Here is a 19,395-nt window from a genome sequence, read left to right as displayed (position 1 = left end):
TTTCTGTTCCAGCTGCTGGAGGAGAACATCGTCACTTTTGTGAAGAACGAGCTGAAGAGAGTCCAGAGGGGTCTGAGTTCAGATTACCCAGAATGCTTAGAGAGTCAGAGTGAGGATGAGGAGGTGTTGGACTGTGAGGAGGAGGAGCAGAGGAGCAGCAGCAGAGAGGCATTTCTGAAGATCACAGTGCACTTCCTGAGGAGAATGAAGCAGGAGGAGCTGGCTGAGCGTCTGCAGAGCAGTAAGAGGATTTTAACAGATTTAACATGATGGAGAGGAAATGGAGGCAACATGGGAGAGGTTTATATTTCAAACTGTAAATATGCTGCACACATCTGCATCAGATCAGAGGCTGTTTGTCCTCCACTGATGAGCGGAATAAAACTGATGGAGGAGCAAAAACTACACAGACACACTTACATGTGCAGATTTCTAGACTTTCTGTAGGATCCACTCACTGATTTCATTTGTTGTTTGTTCATTCAGGAACTCCTGCTGCAAAGTGTCAACATAAACTCAAGTCTAACCTGGAGAAGAAGTTCCAGTGTCTGTTTGAGGGGATCGCTAAAGCAGGAAACCCAACCCTTCTGAATCAGATCTACACACCGCTCTTCATCACAGAGGGAGGGACTGCAGAGGTCAATGATGAACATGAGATCAGACAGATTGAAACAGCATCCAGGAAACCAGACAGACCAGAAACAACAATCAGACAAGAAGACATCTTTAAAGCCTCACCTGGAAGAGATAAACCAATCAGAACAGTGATGACAAAGGGAGTGGCTGGCATTGGGAAAACAGTCTTAACACAGAAGTTCACTCTGGACTGGGCTGAAGGCAAAGCCAACTAGGACATACACTTCACATTTCCATTCACTTTCAGAGAGCTGAATGTGCTGAAAGAGAAAAAGTACAGCTTGGTGGAACTTGTTCATCACTTCTTTACTGAAACCAAAGATGCAGGAATCTGCAGGTTTGAAGAGTTCCAGGTTGTGTTCATCTTTGACGGTCTGGATGAGTGTCGACTTCCTCTGGACTTCCACAACACTGAGATCCTGACTGATGTTACAGAGTCCACCTCAGTGAATGTGCTGCTGACAAACCTCATCAGGGGGAAACTGCTTCCCTCTGCTCGCCTCTGGATAACCACACGACCTGCAGCAGCCAATCAGATCCCTCCTGAGTGTGTCGGCATGGTGACAGAGGTCAGAGGATTCACTGACCCACAGAAGGAGGAGTACTTCAGGAAGAGATTCAGAGATAAGAAGCAGGCCAGCACCATCATCTCCCACATCAAGACATCACGAAGCCTCCACATCATGTGCCACATCCCAGTCTTCTGCTGGATCACTGCTACAGTTTTGGAGGATGTGTTGAAAAGCAGTGAGAGAGGAAAGCTGCCCAAGACCCTGACTGAGATGTACATCCACTTCCTGGTGGTTCAGTCCAAACTGAAGAACATCAAGTATGATGGAGGAGCTGAGACAGATCCACACTGGAGTCCAGAGAGCAGGAAGATGATTGAGTCTCTGGGAAAACTGGCTTTTGAGCAGCTGCAGAAAGGCAACCTGATCTTCTATGAATCAGACCTGACAGAGAGTGGCATTGATATCAGAGCAGCCTCAGTGTGCTCAGGAGTGTTCACACAGGTCTTTAAAGAGGAGAGAGGGTTGTACCAGGACAAGGTGTTCTGCTTCGTCCATCTGAGCGTTCAGGAGTTTCTGGCTGCTCTTCATGTCCATCTGACATTCATCAAGTCTGGAGTCAATCTGCTGGAAGAAGAACAAACAACATCCAGGTGGTCTGAAGTGTTCGGAGACAAATCAACACGTTTCTACCAGAGTGCTGTGGACGAAGCCTTAAAGAGTCCAAATGGACACCTGGACTTGTTCCTCCGCTTCCTCCTGGGTCTTTCATTGCAGACCAATCAGACTTTCCTACAAGGTCTGCTGACACAGATAGGAAGTAAGTCAGAGACCAATCAGAAAACAGTCGAGTACATCAAGAAGAAGATCAGTGAGAATGTGTCTGCAGAGAGAAGCATCAATCTGTTCCACTGTCTGAATGAACTGAATGATCGTTCTCTAGTGGAGGAGATCCAACAGTACCTTAGATCAGGAAGTCTCTCCACAGATGAACTGTCTCCTGCTCAGTGGTCAGCTCTGGGCTTCATCTTACTGTCATCAGAAAAAGATCTGGATGTGTTTGACCTGAAGAAATACTCTGCTTCAGAGGATTCTCTACTGAGGCTTCTGCCAGTGGTCAAAGCCTCCAACAAAGCTCTGTAGGTGCACACAGAACTATCCAGATTTATGTAGTTTCATCTTTGCTCAATGAAGAAAAGTAATGTTTGCATTTATTTTGTTCTGCTGATTCTTCTCCAGGTTGAGTGACTGTAACCTCTCAGAGAGAAGCTGTGCAGCTCTGTCCTCAGTTCTCAGCTCCCAGTCCTCTAGTCTGAGAGATCTGGACCTGAGTAACAACAACCTGCAGGATTCAGGAGTGAAGCAGCTTTCTGCTGGACTGAAGAGTCCACACTGTGGACTGGAAACCCTCAGGTCAGGATTCAACTGTCTGTGAACGTTTACCCATCAAGCTTTTACTGTCTTTATATATTGGATCTGTGAATTAATTTATTAAAATTATTCTCCAGGTTTAGTGTCTGTAACCTCTCAAAGAGAAGCTGTGCAGCTCTGTCCTCAGTTCTCAGCTCCCAGTCCTCTAGTCTGAGAGATCTGGACCTGAGTAACAACGACTTGCAGGATTCAGGAGTGAAGCAGCTTTCTGCTGGACTGGAGAGTCCACACTGTGGACTGGAAACTCTCAGGTCAGTTTCATTACTGTGTATATAAAGTCATATTTTAGCGTCACCTAGTTTCTAGTTTACTTGAAGAGTTTTTGATACTAAAAAGATTTAGTGTATTGTCTGAACTGAAGAGTTTTTATATCAAGTTTACAGTAAATAAAGCTCCTTTCACACCAACATGTGAGTCAGGATCTATGTTTCTGTCATTTATTATTCAATGAAGTGTTAATGTGCATGAATTCTTGAAAATCTAGTTTAAGCTTTTTTTCCCTTCAAATTAAATGATTAAAAACTCAGTTAAACATACAAAACATGATCTAACATCAAAACAACGATACATTTCTATTCAATATTCCTACTATATCTAGAAATGTCAAACAATATTTAACTTTAAAGACATTTCTTCTGCCAAAGTAAAAACAGAATGGCATCAGATTAAACTCTGAGCTTCAGCAGTTGCAGCCTCCAGCAGGAACATGTGCTTTCTCTCCTTCTTCTAACCTAAAATGTATCTGCATGACACCAACATACAGCAGGGGGCGCTGAGTGTGAACATAAAGGCCTGAATGACAAAATCCTGTTTATTGAGTTGAGAATGTTTTTAATTAGGGATGCACCGAAATGAAAATTCTTGGCCGAAAACCGAAACACTGAAAGAAATGATTATGCCAATTATTAGTACCATTGCATTTATGGCTATGACTGTGTACTAACCTCACTAAAATCAAGGCATTGCAATTCAAAGAATAAATCAATTACAAAAGTATGAAAATATTATACTGACATTACAACAATGCACAATATAAAATTAAATTAAGTTAAAAATAACACTTAGTTTTACACTTGGTGTTTGTCCGGGGGGGTGGAGGGGCGATTGGTGTCGGTCTAATAAGCAGTGTGTTTGTGTGACTATAAAAGCAGCGCGTGTGAGAGCAAAGCGTCCGTGTAGCTCTCACACAAACACACACACCTTCTCCTGTGCTGTGCGCTTCTCCGTCTCTAAGCGGGTTCTCCGCATCCATCGTGGCCCGGATCATTTCTCGTGCGCGCCGCTTTAATCCCACATCCAAGTAATGATCTTTATAACGCGGATCAATTACAGTCACAATGAAGTGCAGAGGATCCAAATAGATCTCAGTGAAACGTGTGCTCACAGACTCTAAGAGTGTACTTCACTTAAGTGATGCAATTAAAGGAATAACGTCTGCTACAGATGCATCAGAGGAGCTGATCTCTTTAGTTAGCTGTTTCGGCCGTGTTGTTTCGGTGATAAAAGTATTTCGGCTGAAAACCGAAAATGCACTTTTGGGCCATTTTCGGCCGAAGATTTTCGGTGGCCGAATTTTCGGTGCGTCCCTATTTTTAATGTCATTAGATGAACTGTTGTGTGTGTTCAGTCTGTCAGGATGTCTGATCACAGAGGAAGGCTGTGCTTCTCTGGCCTCAGCTCTGAGCTCCAACCCCTCCCATCTGAGAGAGCTGGACCTGAGCTACAATCATCCAGGAGAGTCAGGAGAGAAGCTTCTCTCTGCTGGACTGAAGGATCCACACTGGAGACTGGACACTCTCAGGTATGGACAGATGGACACACTCAGGTATGGGCAGACAGGTGGACACTCTCAGGTATGGACAGACAGGTAGACACTCTCAGGTATGGACAGACAGGTGGACACTCTCAGGTATTGACAGATGGACACTCTCAGGTATGGACAGACAGGTGGACACTCTCAGGTATGGACAGACAGGTGGACACTCTCAGGTATGGACAGATGGACAGACACTCTGACTAACTGAGGGACTCTGGTTCATGCTTAATGGTGGATATGAGTGAAGGTGTATGAAGCTGATTGTGTCTTTGTCTCTTCCTCCAGGATTGACCATGGTGGACTGCAGAGACTGAAACCTGGTCTGAGGAAGTGTGAGTGTGTTTTCAGTTTGATTCATGAGAACTTTGAGAAACTGGATGAAATATGTAAAAGAAGTGAAAAAAGTTCAAAATGATGGAAAATGTGTTTTGGCAGAAATGGGCGTGGCCTAAACTGACATTTATCTTGAACCAATGAATCCGAATGAAACAGAAATGTCCTCCTGTTGGTCACAGTTCATGAGTTAAAAGATAAATGTTTTATAAATGTCCACATGGTGGCGCTACCTGCTCCAAAATGTCCCTCATGTCTCTCCGGCAGATAAAGTTCATTCATTCATACTGACTTCGGCTGTTTGGAGCATTTGGACAAAAATGTGTTTGTAACAGACTTGATGTGCAAAGACCTTCACTTTACACCAAACTTGGTGAAAAAACATGAATATCACTGAATATCACTGTCATGTTGACTGTTCATGTTCTAACTGAACTGTTAAAGGTCCACTTACTCTGTATGTCCAAAGCTTTCAGTCACATCTCATGGTCTTCCTCAGTGATATAGTGTCTCAGTTGTCATGGAGATGGTTTAAGTTTGAATGGTTTCAGTAAAGTAGTTAATAAATCAACAGATGATAAACTGCAGCTGTATTGTGTCTCGTTCTCTCCATCAGATGCCTGTGAACTGGAACTGGATCCAAACACAATGAACAGAAACCTCAAACTGTCTGATAACAACAGGAAGGTGAAATGTGTGAAGGAGCATCAGTCATATCCTGATCATCCAGACAGATTTGATTGCTGGCCTCAGCTGCTGTGTAGAAATGTTCTGACTGGTCGCTGTTACTGGGAGGTCGAGAGTAGAGGAAGAGTTTCTATATCAGTGAGTTACAGAAGAATCAGCAGGAGAGGAGACAGTGATGACTGTGTGTTTGGAAGGAATGATCAGTCCTGGAGTCTGAGCTGCTCTGATGATGGTCGTAACTCTGTCTGGCACAATAAGAGACAAACATCCATCTTCTCCTCCTCCTCCTCTGTCTCTAACAGAGTAGCAGTGTATGTTGACTGTCCTGCTGGCACTCTGTCCTTCTACAGAGTCTCCTCTGACACATTGATCCACCTCCACACCGTCAACACCATATTCACTGATCCTCTGTATGCTGGGTTTGGAGTCTGCTGGTCTGGTTCAGTCTCTCTGTGTCTCTGTAGGAGGGAGAGTCTCTCTGTGTCCTCTGTAGGAGGGAGAGTCTCTCTGTGTCCTCTGTAGGAGGGAGAGTCTCTCTGTGTCTCTGTAGGAGGGAGAGTCTCTCTGTGTCCTCTGTAGGAGGGAGAGTCTCTCTGTGTCTCTGTAGGAGGGAGAGTCTCTCTGTGTCTCTGTAGGAGGGAGAGTCTCTCTGCGTCCTCTGTAGGAGGGAGAGTCTCTCTGTGTCTGTAGGAGGGAGAGTCTCTCTGTGTCCTCTGTAGGAGGGAGAGTCTCTCTGTGTCTGTAGGAGGGAGAATCTCTCTGTGTCCTCTGTAGGAGGGAGAGTCTCTCCTGTGGACAGAAACTCTGCTGACTGAAGATCAGCTGCTGAAATCAAACATCACACACACTCTGCACTGTGAAGCAGATCTGTGTCTCAGACTCAAACACTCAGTTATTTTTCCTTCTACATGATTCATTGATTAGTCTCAGTTGACTCTGCTGTTGTTACTGTCAGGATCCAATGAGCAGCATGCAGCTCTATTCGTGTTTCTATCTAATAAATGTGCTTTTGCATAAATATTCTATGTTCATGATGCATAGTTCAAAATTAAAATTTCATCCCATAATTTAATGCAATAAGTAAATAAATAGTTGTAAAAATATAATGTACACAGATGACTTAAAAGTTAAAGTTGTAATTATTGATGTAGAAGCAAAGGCAGACAGGACTCAAGAATCTCTCTTCATGACAAGTGGCCAACAAGGTATTTAGCTTTATTTGTAAATGCTTTGTTTCATTTTGGCACCAAACATAATTTTCTATGTAATTAGTTTCATGCTCTGTACTGTAGACTTTGATGCTTTGTACTTTACTCATTCATTAGTCGCTAGAGTATTTAAGTATTGCAGTAAATCAAGTCTTCATCTGAAAAGTACCTAAAGCTGTGAAATAAATGTGGTGGATTGGAAGGATACTACATTGTACAAGTACCTCAAACTGTACTTCACTGCAGTACTATAATAAATGTACTGAGTTACTTTCCAGCTCTGTTTGTGAAGATCAGTGACAGCAGACTAAAAGAAAATGTTCGTTTGAAGTCGGCTGTGAGGAAGCGTTTAATTTCTCGTCTGGTATAGTGCTGGTATAAAACTGAGTCTCCAAGCCTTAATCAGTGGATTATGGAAAAGATGACTTTTTCCCAGGAAATGGGAAAACAAAACAATAGAGGACGCTACACATTAACAATTAAAGACACCGGACATAATATATAAATTATTAACTGAGGAGCCCCCATGTTTTTGTCTGTTTGTTTTTCCCTTGACAGCCTGTTGTCAACCTGTTTTTCCTTAAATTGAAAATACTAAATAAAATAAAAACTGAATGTGTTTAAAGTGAAGAGATGTCTGTGTGATGTTACTGTATGTTTCTGTTGGCTTTGTCAGTTATTAGAATTTCATGAAACAGAAAATCAGACGCTGATGAAACCTTCAGCTTGATATGTGTTGTTCTGATTGGTTGTCTTTATGCTCCAACAATAAATTCACCAATAAATTCACCTGCAGAAGGAGTGCTTTGGTTTATTTTGCCACAGTTGTTTGATCCACTAAAGGACTAAAGAGCAGCTGTTGTCTTAACCATCACAACCACACAGAAAACTGAGACTCATTCTGTTCTGTGTTATAACTAAAGGAAGAAATGATTCAGGGAAACTAAAAATGTCTCTTTACCAGGTGAAGGTCAGAGAAGATAATGGTGCTGATGGTTGATTCTGTAATTCTATACAGTATGGAGTTATTTACTAGAAAGAGGTCAATGTGAGGGTATGATTTATGGAATTGTGAGTAGTAAGAATATTCTCTGTTGTGTGGGTTTGAAATTCAGCAGGCATCACTAAGTCCATAGTCAGATATGTATGGCTTGAGTATGAGTCTATAGGAGTTTGGTTAAGTGGATCTGTCCAGGTGAGGGTTGTTACAGCCCTGCATGTGTGTGTTCGTGTTCTCTCTTTTTTTTGTTTGGTTCCCTCCTCTCCTGCCTCCGGCTCTGGCTCCTCCCACTCCTCCGGCTCCATCCCTGGTTCCTGATTGGTGCGACTACCTTCGGTGCGCTCCAATCCCCAGCCATCAATCAGAGTCGGACCTTCTAAATAATCTGCAGCCTGTCAGTCAGGGCGGCTGGATCTTTGTGGCCAGTCCGCCTCGCCTTGCTGCTGCGCTATTGGGTTAAATTTAGCTGTGATTTGTTTGAATATGGGTCAGGCTTAGTTACTGTTAACACACACATTCATTAGTTGTTTCTTTGTGTTAGTTCCACTAGGAGTAGGGGTGCTGCTCATCTTTTTGTATTATTGACAATAATCTGTACTAGAGGTTTAGGTAGGTTTTGTTCCTATTTTACTCGTATTACGTTAGACAGATTCGTTAGCTCTGTTTTAGGAGTCCTCTTTTGGTTCTATACTTTTGTTTGTTTGAGAAGCATCAATCGGCCCTTGTTTTTGTTTCTGTAAACTTCCCTCTGCTTAGTGGTTTGAGTAACCCTTGATTAATAAATCATTTTATTTTAAACCTTAACATCTGGTTTTTATGTTACTTCCTTCATTTAACGAGCTGGGTTGTAACAAGGGTTAAGTACCAGGTTGAAATCACGGAATCATGGAATTTGGATATTTCTGCAAACATTGAGTGGAAAAACGTGGGTGTGTCTGTATTTGGGGATTATATGTTCACATTTGTTAAACTATCATTGCCAATTGTTTTATTAATGATGATGAATCTTCCCTCAGAGTCTGCTACTGTTGTTTATTAATGTATGGAGTCTTCTTGTTGATTAGAATTGGCTTGATTGATGCATTTTGATGAGATTTTTTGTGATCCTATTGCAGTCAAATGGGTTTCCTGTAGGAGACATATGACAGAGTTTTGCTTTTGAAGGTGGTTGAGGGCTTTGGGTCTTTTAGCAGAAGAGATGAAAGCTCTTATAATACAGGAGGCGAGTTTAATGGTCATTTCCTTTTGTATTCCTATTGTTTCCTATCCTAAATAAAGTGGTCATTATTTCAATTGTCCTGAGGTTGAGCAGTGGGAGTTTTGAATAAAGTCCTTCCCATTTTCATACAGGGACAACACAATGACGTTTATATGTGTGAGTGTAATGCTGGTGTGAAAATGTGTCGTGAAAACGTGTAAATTGAACACAATCTGGGTGTGTCAATCTGGACAGCTGTAAGATTGTGGAGCGGGTGCATGAAGGGGGGAGATGTGCTTTGGAGTAGCATTTGAGTGGGGGATGCAATTATAGTATAAGTATTATGAGCTTGTTGTATCACATGGGTTACAGCCAAGTTGATCCAAGCTGCTGAGTGATGTTGTTGGTCAGAGATACTAACAGTAGCTGATGATGCTGAGCTGATCTTTAGCTCAATAGATGTTCAGTTGGCTCCATCTAGTGGACAGATAGTAGAACTACATCATGTGATATCTGACACTGACTGGGTTTCTGCTACAGGTTAGACTGGTTTTGACGTCACTGATGTTGTTTAGATGTGGACTCTGAAGTTATGAGGATGTGACAGCGTCCTCAGATCAAATGCACACAGACAGCAGGACTGACGAGGGAGAATGAGCAGCTTCTTCTCTCCTGATGTTTCTCTACACATGAAGGTGGAAAGTGTCTGTAAGTTGACCTGAAGTGACTTCAGCAGGTGAGAATCCTACCAGAGAAATCTGTAAATGTCTGATGAACCATCAGTTTGATCACATTGTGTTGAATCACTGTTTGACTGGACAGTAGAAATGTTTCTGGATGATGATTGTCTGTTTCACTAGATTTATTTAATCCTTCAGGTTTTACAGAAGATTTAGATTATTGATGATTTGTTTCTTTATGAGTTAAAGGAGAGAAGTTTGAGAATGATTTCCTTGTTTTACTGTTAGTGATTCTCAGGTTAAACCAACAGCACTTTGATTGTCATCTGAGATCATATCATCAGTGAAAAATGTAGGGAGTGTCAGAACTGGTCAGACAGCAACAACCATTTTCCAACACTGAGACAGACTTGGTTTGACTGAAAGCTCTTTTACAGTCCATGTTGTGAACTGTCCCAGAGGCTGCAGAGTCCTCAGATGGACCTGCTCAGTGTGTCTGATGGGAAGAGCTGCTGCTTCTCTGTTTTCTACAGTATTTGTGACATGTTAGAGAGACGAATGAGAACTAATGTGTCCTGTGTTGAAACCTTGTTGTAGTGAGTGAGTGCAGCTCTCCCAGCAGCTGTTTCTCTGCTATGGATCAGTGTGAGGACAGAGAGGAGGGAGTCCCTCCCTCTAAAAGCTCTCTGTGTGGGGAACATGACAGCCAGACCAAAGCTCAGAGGTGAGATGAGGATCTCTAACTGTCCATCACTGTTCTCCACTCACATCACTCCACCATCATTATTCACACTCACTGTCACATCTGACACTCAACTACTGAATAATAAGTCACAATAACTCAGAATGAACTACTAACTTTGTGAGTTAACAAAGAGCTCAACCACTGATTAGTCAACTAATCAACTAAGATGAGACAGCATCTTTCATCAGATGACATTTTGATGAACAGGAGAACGTTTCTCATCCACTGTCTTCTTACTGATTTTCATTCTGCTTCTAAAACTTCAGCTGCTGACAGTCTGCTCAACATTCATCTTTTTGAACTCTTTGATTTGTTGTTTGTTTGTATCAGGATGCAGCAGCAGAGAGCAGACTCTCCTGAACCCAGCTGTGTGTCCATGAAGAGTGACCAGTCTAAGGATTCTCCTCTTGTGTTTAAAGATGGACAACCTGCTGATGGAAGGTAAGAGTCTAAAAATGGTTGGTTGGCTGTTTGGGCTGAATAAACCTCCTGTGTTATGTGGGGCGGAGCAGGTGAACCAGGCACAGACACCACAGACAGGTTCAATGGAAACAGCTTTAATGCTCAGAAACCAACAGACAGGCTTACAGACCATAAAGGGAAAGCAGTTCAAATAAGGTTGAAACCAGCAGGAACAGGTAACAAGAGGAACATGAACAGACAGGAACAGCATCACAATCTAGTGTCTAGAATGAAAGAAAATGACTGAGAGCAGTATATGTAGTGAGGAGCTGATGAGGGAATTACACAGTGGCAGCAGGTGAGCAGGTGGGTTTGAAACTGAAGGCAGGGACAGAAACAGACAGGACAACACAAACAGAGCTTCAACAGGAATCATGACAGTCGTCCCCTCAAGGGACAGCTCCCAAATGTCCCTCCAGGCTGGTCAGGAGAGATGGACAGGACCTCTCTGGAGGATGGAAGAGCTGCTCAGGGCAGAAACTTTGGAGACCAAGGTGTCAACAAAACCATGTAGAAAGGGGGTCAAGAGACAGTGGCCAACATTGCTTTGACATTTCAGGAGCTGGGCAGCAGTTCATAATTTAGGGATTTAGGCTGCTTTCTCCTGCATTAGACCAAATCTGTTTGATTACTTGTTTTTATAAAACATTATTGTACAACCTCACTGCAGTCAACATAATTTACAAAATAAAGCAACCAAGCTTTACTAAAATCAATTGTAGGCTAACAAAAATACAGTTCTTTGGTTTTAACTAAATGCTTTTGTGATTTATTTGGTTCTGAAACGTCAACTTCTTCATTAGTATCAGGATGCAGCAGCAGAGAGCAGACTCTCCTGAACCCAGCTGTGTGTCCATGAAGAGTGACTGGTCTGTGGATCGTCCTCCTAAGTTTAAAGATGAACAATCTGCTGATGGAAGGTATGAATTTATCATCCAGTAATCAGAGCAGCATTTACTGGAGTTCATTTTGTCATCATGACAGAACATCTTTAATAAGCTGAGTGCAGATTTGAGTCATTAAATGTCCTTAAACGTGATGTTTTCTCCACAGAGTTCAGCAGCAGAGCTCAGAGGTTCCCAGTGATCAGTCTGCACAGCAGCATCAAACACAGCTGGACTCCATATTTATGGTGTGTACATGTACAAACACACCTTTTACTATTAATTCCATCAACCACAGATGAAATACTAAAGTAGCATTCAGGTCCTAACAGAGTCCATGCTGCTCTGTTTAGACCAGCAGGCCTTCAGACTGACCGAGAATCACATGTTGTGTTCTACCAGTTTAAATGAAATGTTCACTTTATCTTTCTGTTCCAGCTGCTGGAGGAGAACATCGTCACTTTTGTGAAGAACGAGCTGAAGGGAGTCCAGAGGGGTTTGAGCCTGGATTACCAAGAATGCTTAGAGAGTCAGAGTGAGGATGAGGAGGTGTTGGACGGTGAGGAGGAAGAGCAGAGGAGGAGCAGCAGAGAGGCATTTCTGAAGATCACTCTGCACTTCCTGAGGAGAATGAAGCAGGAGGAGCTGGCTGAGCGTCTGCAGAGCAGTAAGAGGATTTTAACAGATTTAACATGATGGAGAGGAAATGGAGGCAACATGGGAGAGGTTTATATTTCAAACTCTGCTGTTAATATGCTGCACACATCTGCATCAGATCAGAGGCTGTTTGTCCTCCACTGATGAGCTGAATAAAACTGATGGAGGAGGAAAAACTACTCAGACACACTTACATGTTCAGATTTCTAGACTTTCTGTAGGATCCACTCACTGATTTCATTTGTTGTTTGTTCATTCAGGAGCTCGTGCTGCAAAGTGTCGACGTAAACTCAAGTCTAACCTGGAGAAGAAGTTCCAGTGTCTGTTTGAGGGGATCGCTAAAGCAGGAAACCCAACCCTTCTGAATCAGATCTACACACCGCTCTACATCACAGAGGGAAGGACTGCAGAGGTCAATGATGAACATGAGATCAGACAGATTGAAACAGCATCCAGGAAACCAGACAGACCAGAAACAACAATCAGACAAGAAGACATCTTTAAAGCCTCACCTGGAAGAGATGAACCAATCAGAACAGTGATGACAAAGGGAGTGGCTGGCATTGGGAAAACAGTCTTAACACAGAAGTTCACTCTGGACTGGGCTGAAGACAAAGCCAACCAGGACATACACTTCACATTTCCATTCACTTTCAGAGAGCTGAATGTGCTGAAAGAGAAAAAGTACAGCTTGGTGGAACTTGTTCATCACTTCTTTACTGAAACCAAAGGTTTCTGCAGGTTTGAAGAGTTCCAGGTTGTGTTCATCTTTGACGGTCTGGATGAGTGTCGACTTCCTCTGGACTTCCACAACACTGAGATCCTGACTGATGTTACAGAGTCCACCTCAGTGGATGTGCTGCTGACAAACCTCATCAGGGGGAAACTGCTTCCCTCTGCTCGCCTCTGGATAACCACACGACCTGCAGCAGCCAATCAGATCCCTCCTGAGTGTGTCGGCATGGTGACAGAGGTCAGAGGGTTCACTGACCCACAGAAGGAGGAGTACTTCAGGAAGAGATTCAAAGATGAGGAGCAGGCCAGCACCATCATCTCCCACATCAAGACATCACGAAGCCTCCACATCATGTGCCACATCCCAGTCTTCTGCTGGATCACTGCTACAGTTCTGGAGGATGTGTTGAAAAGCAGAACGGGAGGAGAGCTGCCCAAGACCCTGACTGAGATGTACATCCACTTCCTGGTGGTTCAGTCCAAACTGAAGAACATCAAGTATGATGGAGGAGCTGAGACAGATCCACACTGGAGTCCAGAGAGCAGGAAGATGATTGAGTCTCTGGGAAAACTGGCTTTTGAGCAGCTGCAGAAAGGCAACCTGATCTTCTATGAATCAGACCTGACAGAGTGTGGCATCGATATCAGAGCAGCCTCAGTGTACTCAGGAGTGTTCACACAGGTCTTTAAAGAGGAGAGAGGGCTGTACCAGGACAAGGTGTTCTGCTTCGTCCATCTGAGCGTTCAGGAGTTTCTGGCTGCTCTTCATGTCCATCTGACATTCATCAAGTCTGGAGTCAATCTGCTGGCAACATCCTGGTCTAAAGCATTCAGAGACAAATCAACACATTTCTACCAGAGTGCTGTGGACGAGGCCTTAAAGAGTCCAAATGGACACCTGGACTTGTTCCTCCGCTTCCTCCTGGGTCTTTCACTGCAGACCAATCAGACTCTCCTACGAGGTCTGCTGACACAGACAGGAAGTAGCTCAAAGACCAATCAGAAAACAGTCGAGTACATCAAGAAGAAGATCAGTGAGAATGTGTCTGCAGAGAGAAGCATCAATCTGTTCCACTGTCTGAATGAACTGAATGATCGTTCTCTAGTGGAGGAGATCCAACAGTACCTGAGATCAGGAAGTCTCTCCACAGATAAACTGTCTCCTACTCAGTGGTCAGCTCTGGTCTTCATCTTACTGTCATCAGAAAAAGATCTGGACGTGTTTGACCTGAAGAAATACTCTGCTTCAGAGGAGGCTCTTCTGAGGCTGCTGCCAGTGGTCAAAGCCTCCAACAAAGCTCTGTAGGTGCACACAGAACTATCCAGATTAATGTGGTTTAATATTTGCTAAATGAAGAAAAGTAATGTTTGCAATTCTTTTGTTCTGCTGATTCTTCTCCAGGTTGAGTGACTGTAACCTCTCAGAGAGAAGCTGTGCAGCTCTGTCTTCAGTTCTCAGCTCCCAGTCCTCTAGTCTGAGAGATCTGGACCTGAGTAACAACAACCTGCAGGATTCAGGAGTGAAGCAGCTTTCTGCTGGACTGGAGAGTCCACACTGTGGACTGGAAACTCTCAGGTCAGTTTCATTACTGTGTATATAAAGTAAATTATTTTAGCGTCACCTAGTTTCTAGTTTACTTGAAGAGTTTTTGATACTAAAAATATTTAGTGTATTGTCTGAACTGAAGTGTTTTCATATCAAGTTTACAGCAAATACAGCTCTTTTCACACCAACATATGAGTCAGGATCTATGTTTCTGTCATTTATTATTCAATGAAGTGTCAATGTGCATGAATTCATGAAAATCTAGTATATCCTTTTTTCCCCTTCGTATTGAATTATTAAAAACTCAATGAAACAAAATCAGAAATATGATGGAAGATGTTAAATGTGTCAATTAAGTCACAGTGAATATAATTTAAATCTTCTTTATATCTAAATGTCAAACAATATTTAACTTTAAGGACATTTCTTCTGCCAAAGTTAAAACAGAATGGCATCAGATTAAACTCTGAGCTTCAGCAGTTGCAGCCTCCAGCAGGAACATGTGCTTTCTCTCCTTCTACTAACCTAAAATGTATCTGCATGACACCAACATACAGCAGGGGGCGCTGAGTGTGAACATAAAGGCCTGAAGGACAAAATCCTGTTTATTGAGTTGAGAATGTTTTTAAGCTCATTAGATGATCTGTTGTGTGTGTTCAGTCTTTCAGGATGTCTGATCACAGAGGAAGGCTGTGCTTCTCTGGCCTCAGCTCTGAGCTCCAACCCCTCCCATCTGAGAGAGCTGGACCTGAGCTACAATATTCCAGGAGACTCAGGAGAGAAGCTTCTGTCTGCTGGACTGAAGGATCCACACTGGAGACTGGACACTCTCAGGTATGGACAGACAGATGGACACTCTCAGGTATGGACAGACAGATGGACACTCAGGTATGGACAGACAGGTGGACACTCTCAGGTACGGACAGACAGGTGGACACTCTCAGGTATGGACAGACAGGTGGACACTCTCAGATATGGACAGACAGGTGGACACTCTCAGGCATGGACAGACGGGGGGACACTCAGGTATGGACAGACAGGTGGACACTCTCAGGTATGGACAGACAGGTGGACACTCTCAGGTATGGACAGATGGACAGACACTTTGACTAACTGAGGGACTCTGGTTCATGTTTAATGGTGGATATGAGTGAAGGGGTATGAAGCTGATTGTGTCTTTGTCTCTTCCTCCAGGATGGACCATGGTGGACTGCAGAGACTGAAACCTGGTGTGAGGAAGTGTGAGTGTGTTTTCAGTTTGATTCATGAGAACTTTGAGGAAAACGGGATGAAATATGTAAAAGAAGTGAAAAAAGATTGAAATGAAAATAACAGACTTGATGTGCAAAGACCTTCACTTTACACCAAACTTGATGAAAAAACATGAATATTACTGAATATCACTGTCATGTTGACTGTTCATGTTCTAACTGAACTGTTAAAGGTCCACTTACTCTGTATGTCCAAAGCTTTCAGCCACATCTCATGGTCTTCCTCAGTGATGGAGTGTCTCAGTTGTCATGGAGATGGTTTAAGTGATTGTCAGTAAAGTAGTTAATAAATCAACAGATAATAAACTGCAGCTGTATTGTGTCTCATTCTCTCCATCAGATGCCTGTGAACTGGAACTGGATCCAAACACAATGCACACAAACCTCAAACTGTCTGACAACAACAGGAAGGTGACATTTGTGGAGGAGGATCAGTCATATCCTGATCATCCAGACAGATTTGACTCCTGGTCTCAGCTGCTGTGTAGCAATGTTCTGACTGGTCGCTGTTACTGGGAGGTCGAGTGGAGAGGAGAGGCTTATATATCAGTGAGCTACAGAAGAATCAGAAGGAGAGGAGGCAGTGTTGACTGTTTGCTTGGATATAATGATCAGTCCTGGAGTCTGTTTTGCTCTGATGGTCATTACTCTGTCTGGCACAATAAGAGAGAAACACCCATCTCCTCCTCCTCCTCCCCCTCCTCCTCCTGCTCCTCCTCCTCCTCCTCCTCTGTCTCTAACAGAGTAGCAGTGTATGTGGACTGTCCTGCTGGCACTCTGTCCTTCTACAGAGTCTCCTCTGACACACTGATCCACCTCCACACCTTCAACACCACATTCACTGAACCTCTGTATGCTGGGTTTTGGGTCTGTCCTGGTTCAGTCTCTCTGTGTCCTCTGTAGAAGGATTAAAAACTATTCATGGCATTATTGTTGAAAGCTTCCTCACTTTACTGACACAATGGATAATATAACAAGCTTTTAAAATACAACACATTGTTAAAGATGAAACCAAAAAGCAGTGTGTAGTCGGCTCACAGTTCAGATGTCTATGAGTTGTTAACAGCTCCACCAAATACTGATTTTTCCCTCTAAACTTCTCACATGCTTTCATTTCAATAAATGTTCAAATTCTCTGATTCTAGCTTTCTGGTTTCTTTCGTCCTCTATGACAGTAAACTGAATATATTTGTGTTGTGGTCAAAACAAGACATTTGAGGACACCATCTTCTGACATTGGCACCTCGTTCTCTTCACACATGATTTTGGTTTCCAATGACTGTTGTTATGTCATTTTGGTCTCAACAAATCATACAGTGTACATCAGTAGAGATTTTACACTTGACTGATTTGTTCATCAAGAGCTGATGTGTGATTTAAGTATTCCCTGAAGTTGTTTAGACCAATGTGTTTGATTCTTGAATTAATATAAAGAAATAAACAGTCTGAGTTTCCACTGCAGTAGTAAACAGCTCCCAATGAAAGATCTTGAAAAGACTTGCCCATGGTTAAACCTGATGGCTGAGCCCTGATGTAAAGCATTAAGGCATCTAACAAGAAACACAACATTCACAACACAAACTAACATGAAGAAAAACATTTGAAAGAAATGAAAGACTGTCAGGAACTGTGAAGGTTGAATATTTGGTCAGATTCTTCAAACTGTATTATATTACATTATACTAGCTCCACATCTGTCCTCCCTCCTTCTGACCAAAGCTGAGAGTAGAAAAGCTTCATCTAGCAGCTTCTCATGTTGAGCTACACTGAGCGTCACTTTCAGCAGCAGCTCATATCAGCTGTCAGTCACTTGATGACTACATTAAACTTGTCTGTTGTCAGTTTGTGTGTCTGTACATACAAACTGACTCCACTGTACAATCTAAATGTTTCTGTAGTCCCAACAGAGTGAGACGTCTTCTCTCTGATACAGCACTCTGTCACATGGCTGCTGTGTGCTTCATCTGCTTTATGTCTGAATCAGATATCTCATTTCAATCTTTCTTCCTTTTATACTGCATTTGTTTGTGTTACGATATTAGATACAGGTAAATAAAATCTTTATCAATTTAGGTTTCTGAAAAGGAGAAAATAATGTGGTGCTGAAACTGAAACTCTGAGTATCGTATCAGGACTGAAACATTTCACACAACACCCAGCAGCAGCTCTTCATTCTCACCAATTATTTCCCTCTTATGACTGCTATTGATGTTTCTCAGAAGTTGCATGATGATGTTCCTGGTGTATCATTGTATTCTAGAAAGGATGTCCACTCTCATTTAAAATATTCTATGAAGTTTTGGTTTTTGAGTAGTGTGTCGTTGAAGCACCATCTGAGGGATGTGTGTTGTTTGCTATCAGTTTCTACAGTTATGTTTATTGGGGCTTGGTCAGAGAAGATAATGGTGCTGATGGTTGATTCTGTAATTCTATACAGTATGGAGTTATTTACTAGAAAGAGGTCAATGTGAGAGTATGATTTATGGAATTGTGAGTAGTAAGAATATTCTCTGTTGTGGGTTTCAAATTCAGCAGGCATCACTAAGTCCATAGTCAGATATGTATGGCTTGAGTATGAGTCTATAGGAGTTTGGTTAAGTGGATCTGTCCAGGTGAGGGTTGTTACAGCCCTGCATGTGTGTGTTTGTGTTCTCTCTCTTTTTTTTGTTTGGTTCCCTCCTCTCCTGCCTCTGGCTCTGGCTCCTCCCACTCCTCCTGCTCCATCCCTGGTTCCTGATTGGTGCGGCTTCCTTCGGTGTGCTCCAATCCCCAGCCATCAATCAGAGTCGGACCTTTTAAATAATCTGCAGCCTGTCAGTCAGGGCGGATGGATCTTTGTGGCCAGTCCGCCTCGCCTTGCTGCTGCGCTATTGTGTTAAATTTAGCTGTGATTTGTTTGAATATGGGTCAGGCTTAGTTATTGTTGACACACACATTCATTAGTTGTTTCTGTGTGTTAGTTCCACTAGGAGTAGGGGTGCTGCTCATCTTTTTGTATTTTTGACATCAATCTGTACTAGAGGTTTAGGTAGGTTTTGTTTCTATTTTACTCTTATTACGTTACACAGATTCGTTAGCTCTGTTTTAGGAGTCCTCTTTTGGTTATATTCTTTTGTTTGTTTGAGCAGCATCAATCGGCCCTTGTTTTTGTTTCTGTAAACTTCCCTCTGCTTAGTGGTTTGAGTAACCCTTGATTAATAAATCATTTTATTTTAAACCTTAACATCTGGTTTTTATGTTACTTCCTTCATTTAACGAGCTGGGTTGTAACAAGGGATAAGTACCAGATTGAAATCACGGAATCATGGAATTTGGATATTTCTGCAAACAGTGAGTGGAAAAACGTGGGTGTGTCTGTATTTGGGGATTATATGTTCACATTTGTTAAACTATCATTGCCAATTGTTTCATTAATGATGATGAATCTTCCCTCAGAGTCTGCTACTGTTGTTTATTAATGTATGGAGTCTTCTTGTTGATTAGAATTGGCTTGATTGATGCATTTTACTGAGATTTTTTGTGATTCTATTGCAGTCAGATGGGTTTCCTGTAGGAGACATATGACAGAGTTTTGCTTTTGAAGGTGGTTGAGGGCTT

At 42.5% G+C, this 19,395-nt stretch overlaps 1 protein-coding gene across 1 annotated transcript in view; it reads left to right on the top strand.

The window, feature by feature from the left end:
• LOC133999521 (NLR family CARD domain-containing protein 3-like) overlaps positions 1–16,701 on the top strand; it is a 35,912-nt gene extending 19,211 nt beyond the window's left edge. Inside the window, exons 8-12 of the mRNA XM_062438764.1 lie at positions 2,385–2,558; positions 2,654–2,827; positions 4,204–4,377; positions 4,678–4,724; positions 16,139–16,701. Coding sequence (XP_062294748.1) covers positions 2,385–2,558; positions 2,654–2,827; positions 4,204–4,377; positions 4,678–4,724; positions 16,139–16,701 — 1,132 coding nt within the window. The remainder of the gene's footprint in view (positions 1–2,384; positions 2,559–2,653; positions 2,828–4,203; positions 4,378–4,677; positions 4,725–16,138) is intronic.
• The last annotated feature ends 2,694 nt before the right edge of the window (positions 16,702–19,395 follow it).

The sequence above is a fragment of the Scomber scombrus genome, chromosome 1 (genome assembly GCF_963691925.1).
Source record: "Scomber scombrus chromosome 1, fScoSco1.1, whole genome shotgun sequence".
Lineage (NCBI taxonomy): Eukaryota > Metazoa > Chordata > Actinopteri > Scombriformes > Scombridae > Scomber > Scomber scombrus.
Note: the sequence above shows the minus strand (reverse complement) of the source record. Positions and strands in the feature narration are given on the sequence as shown.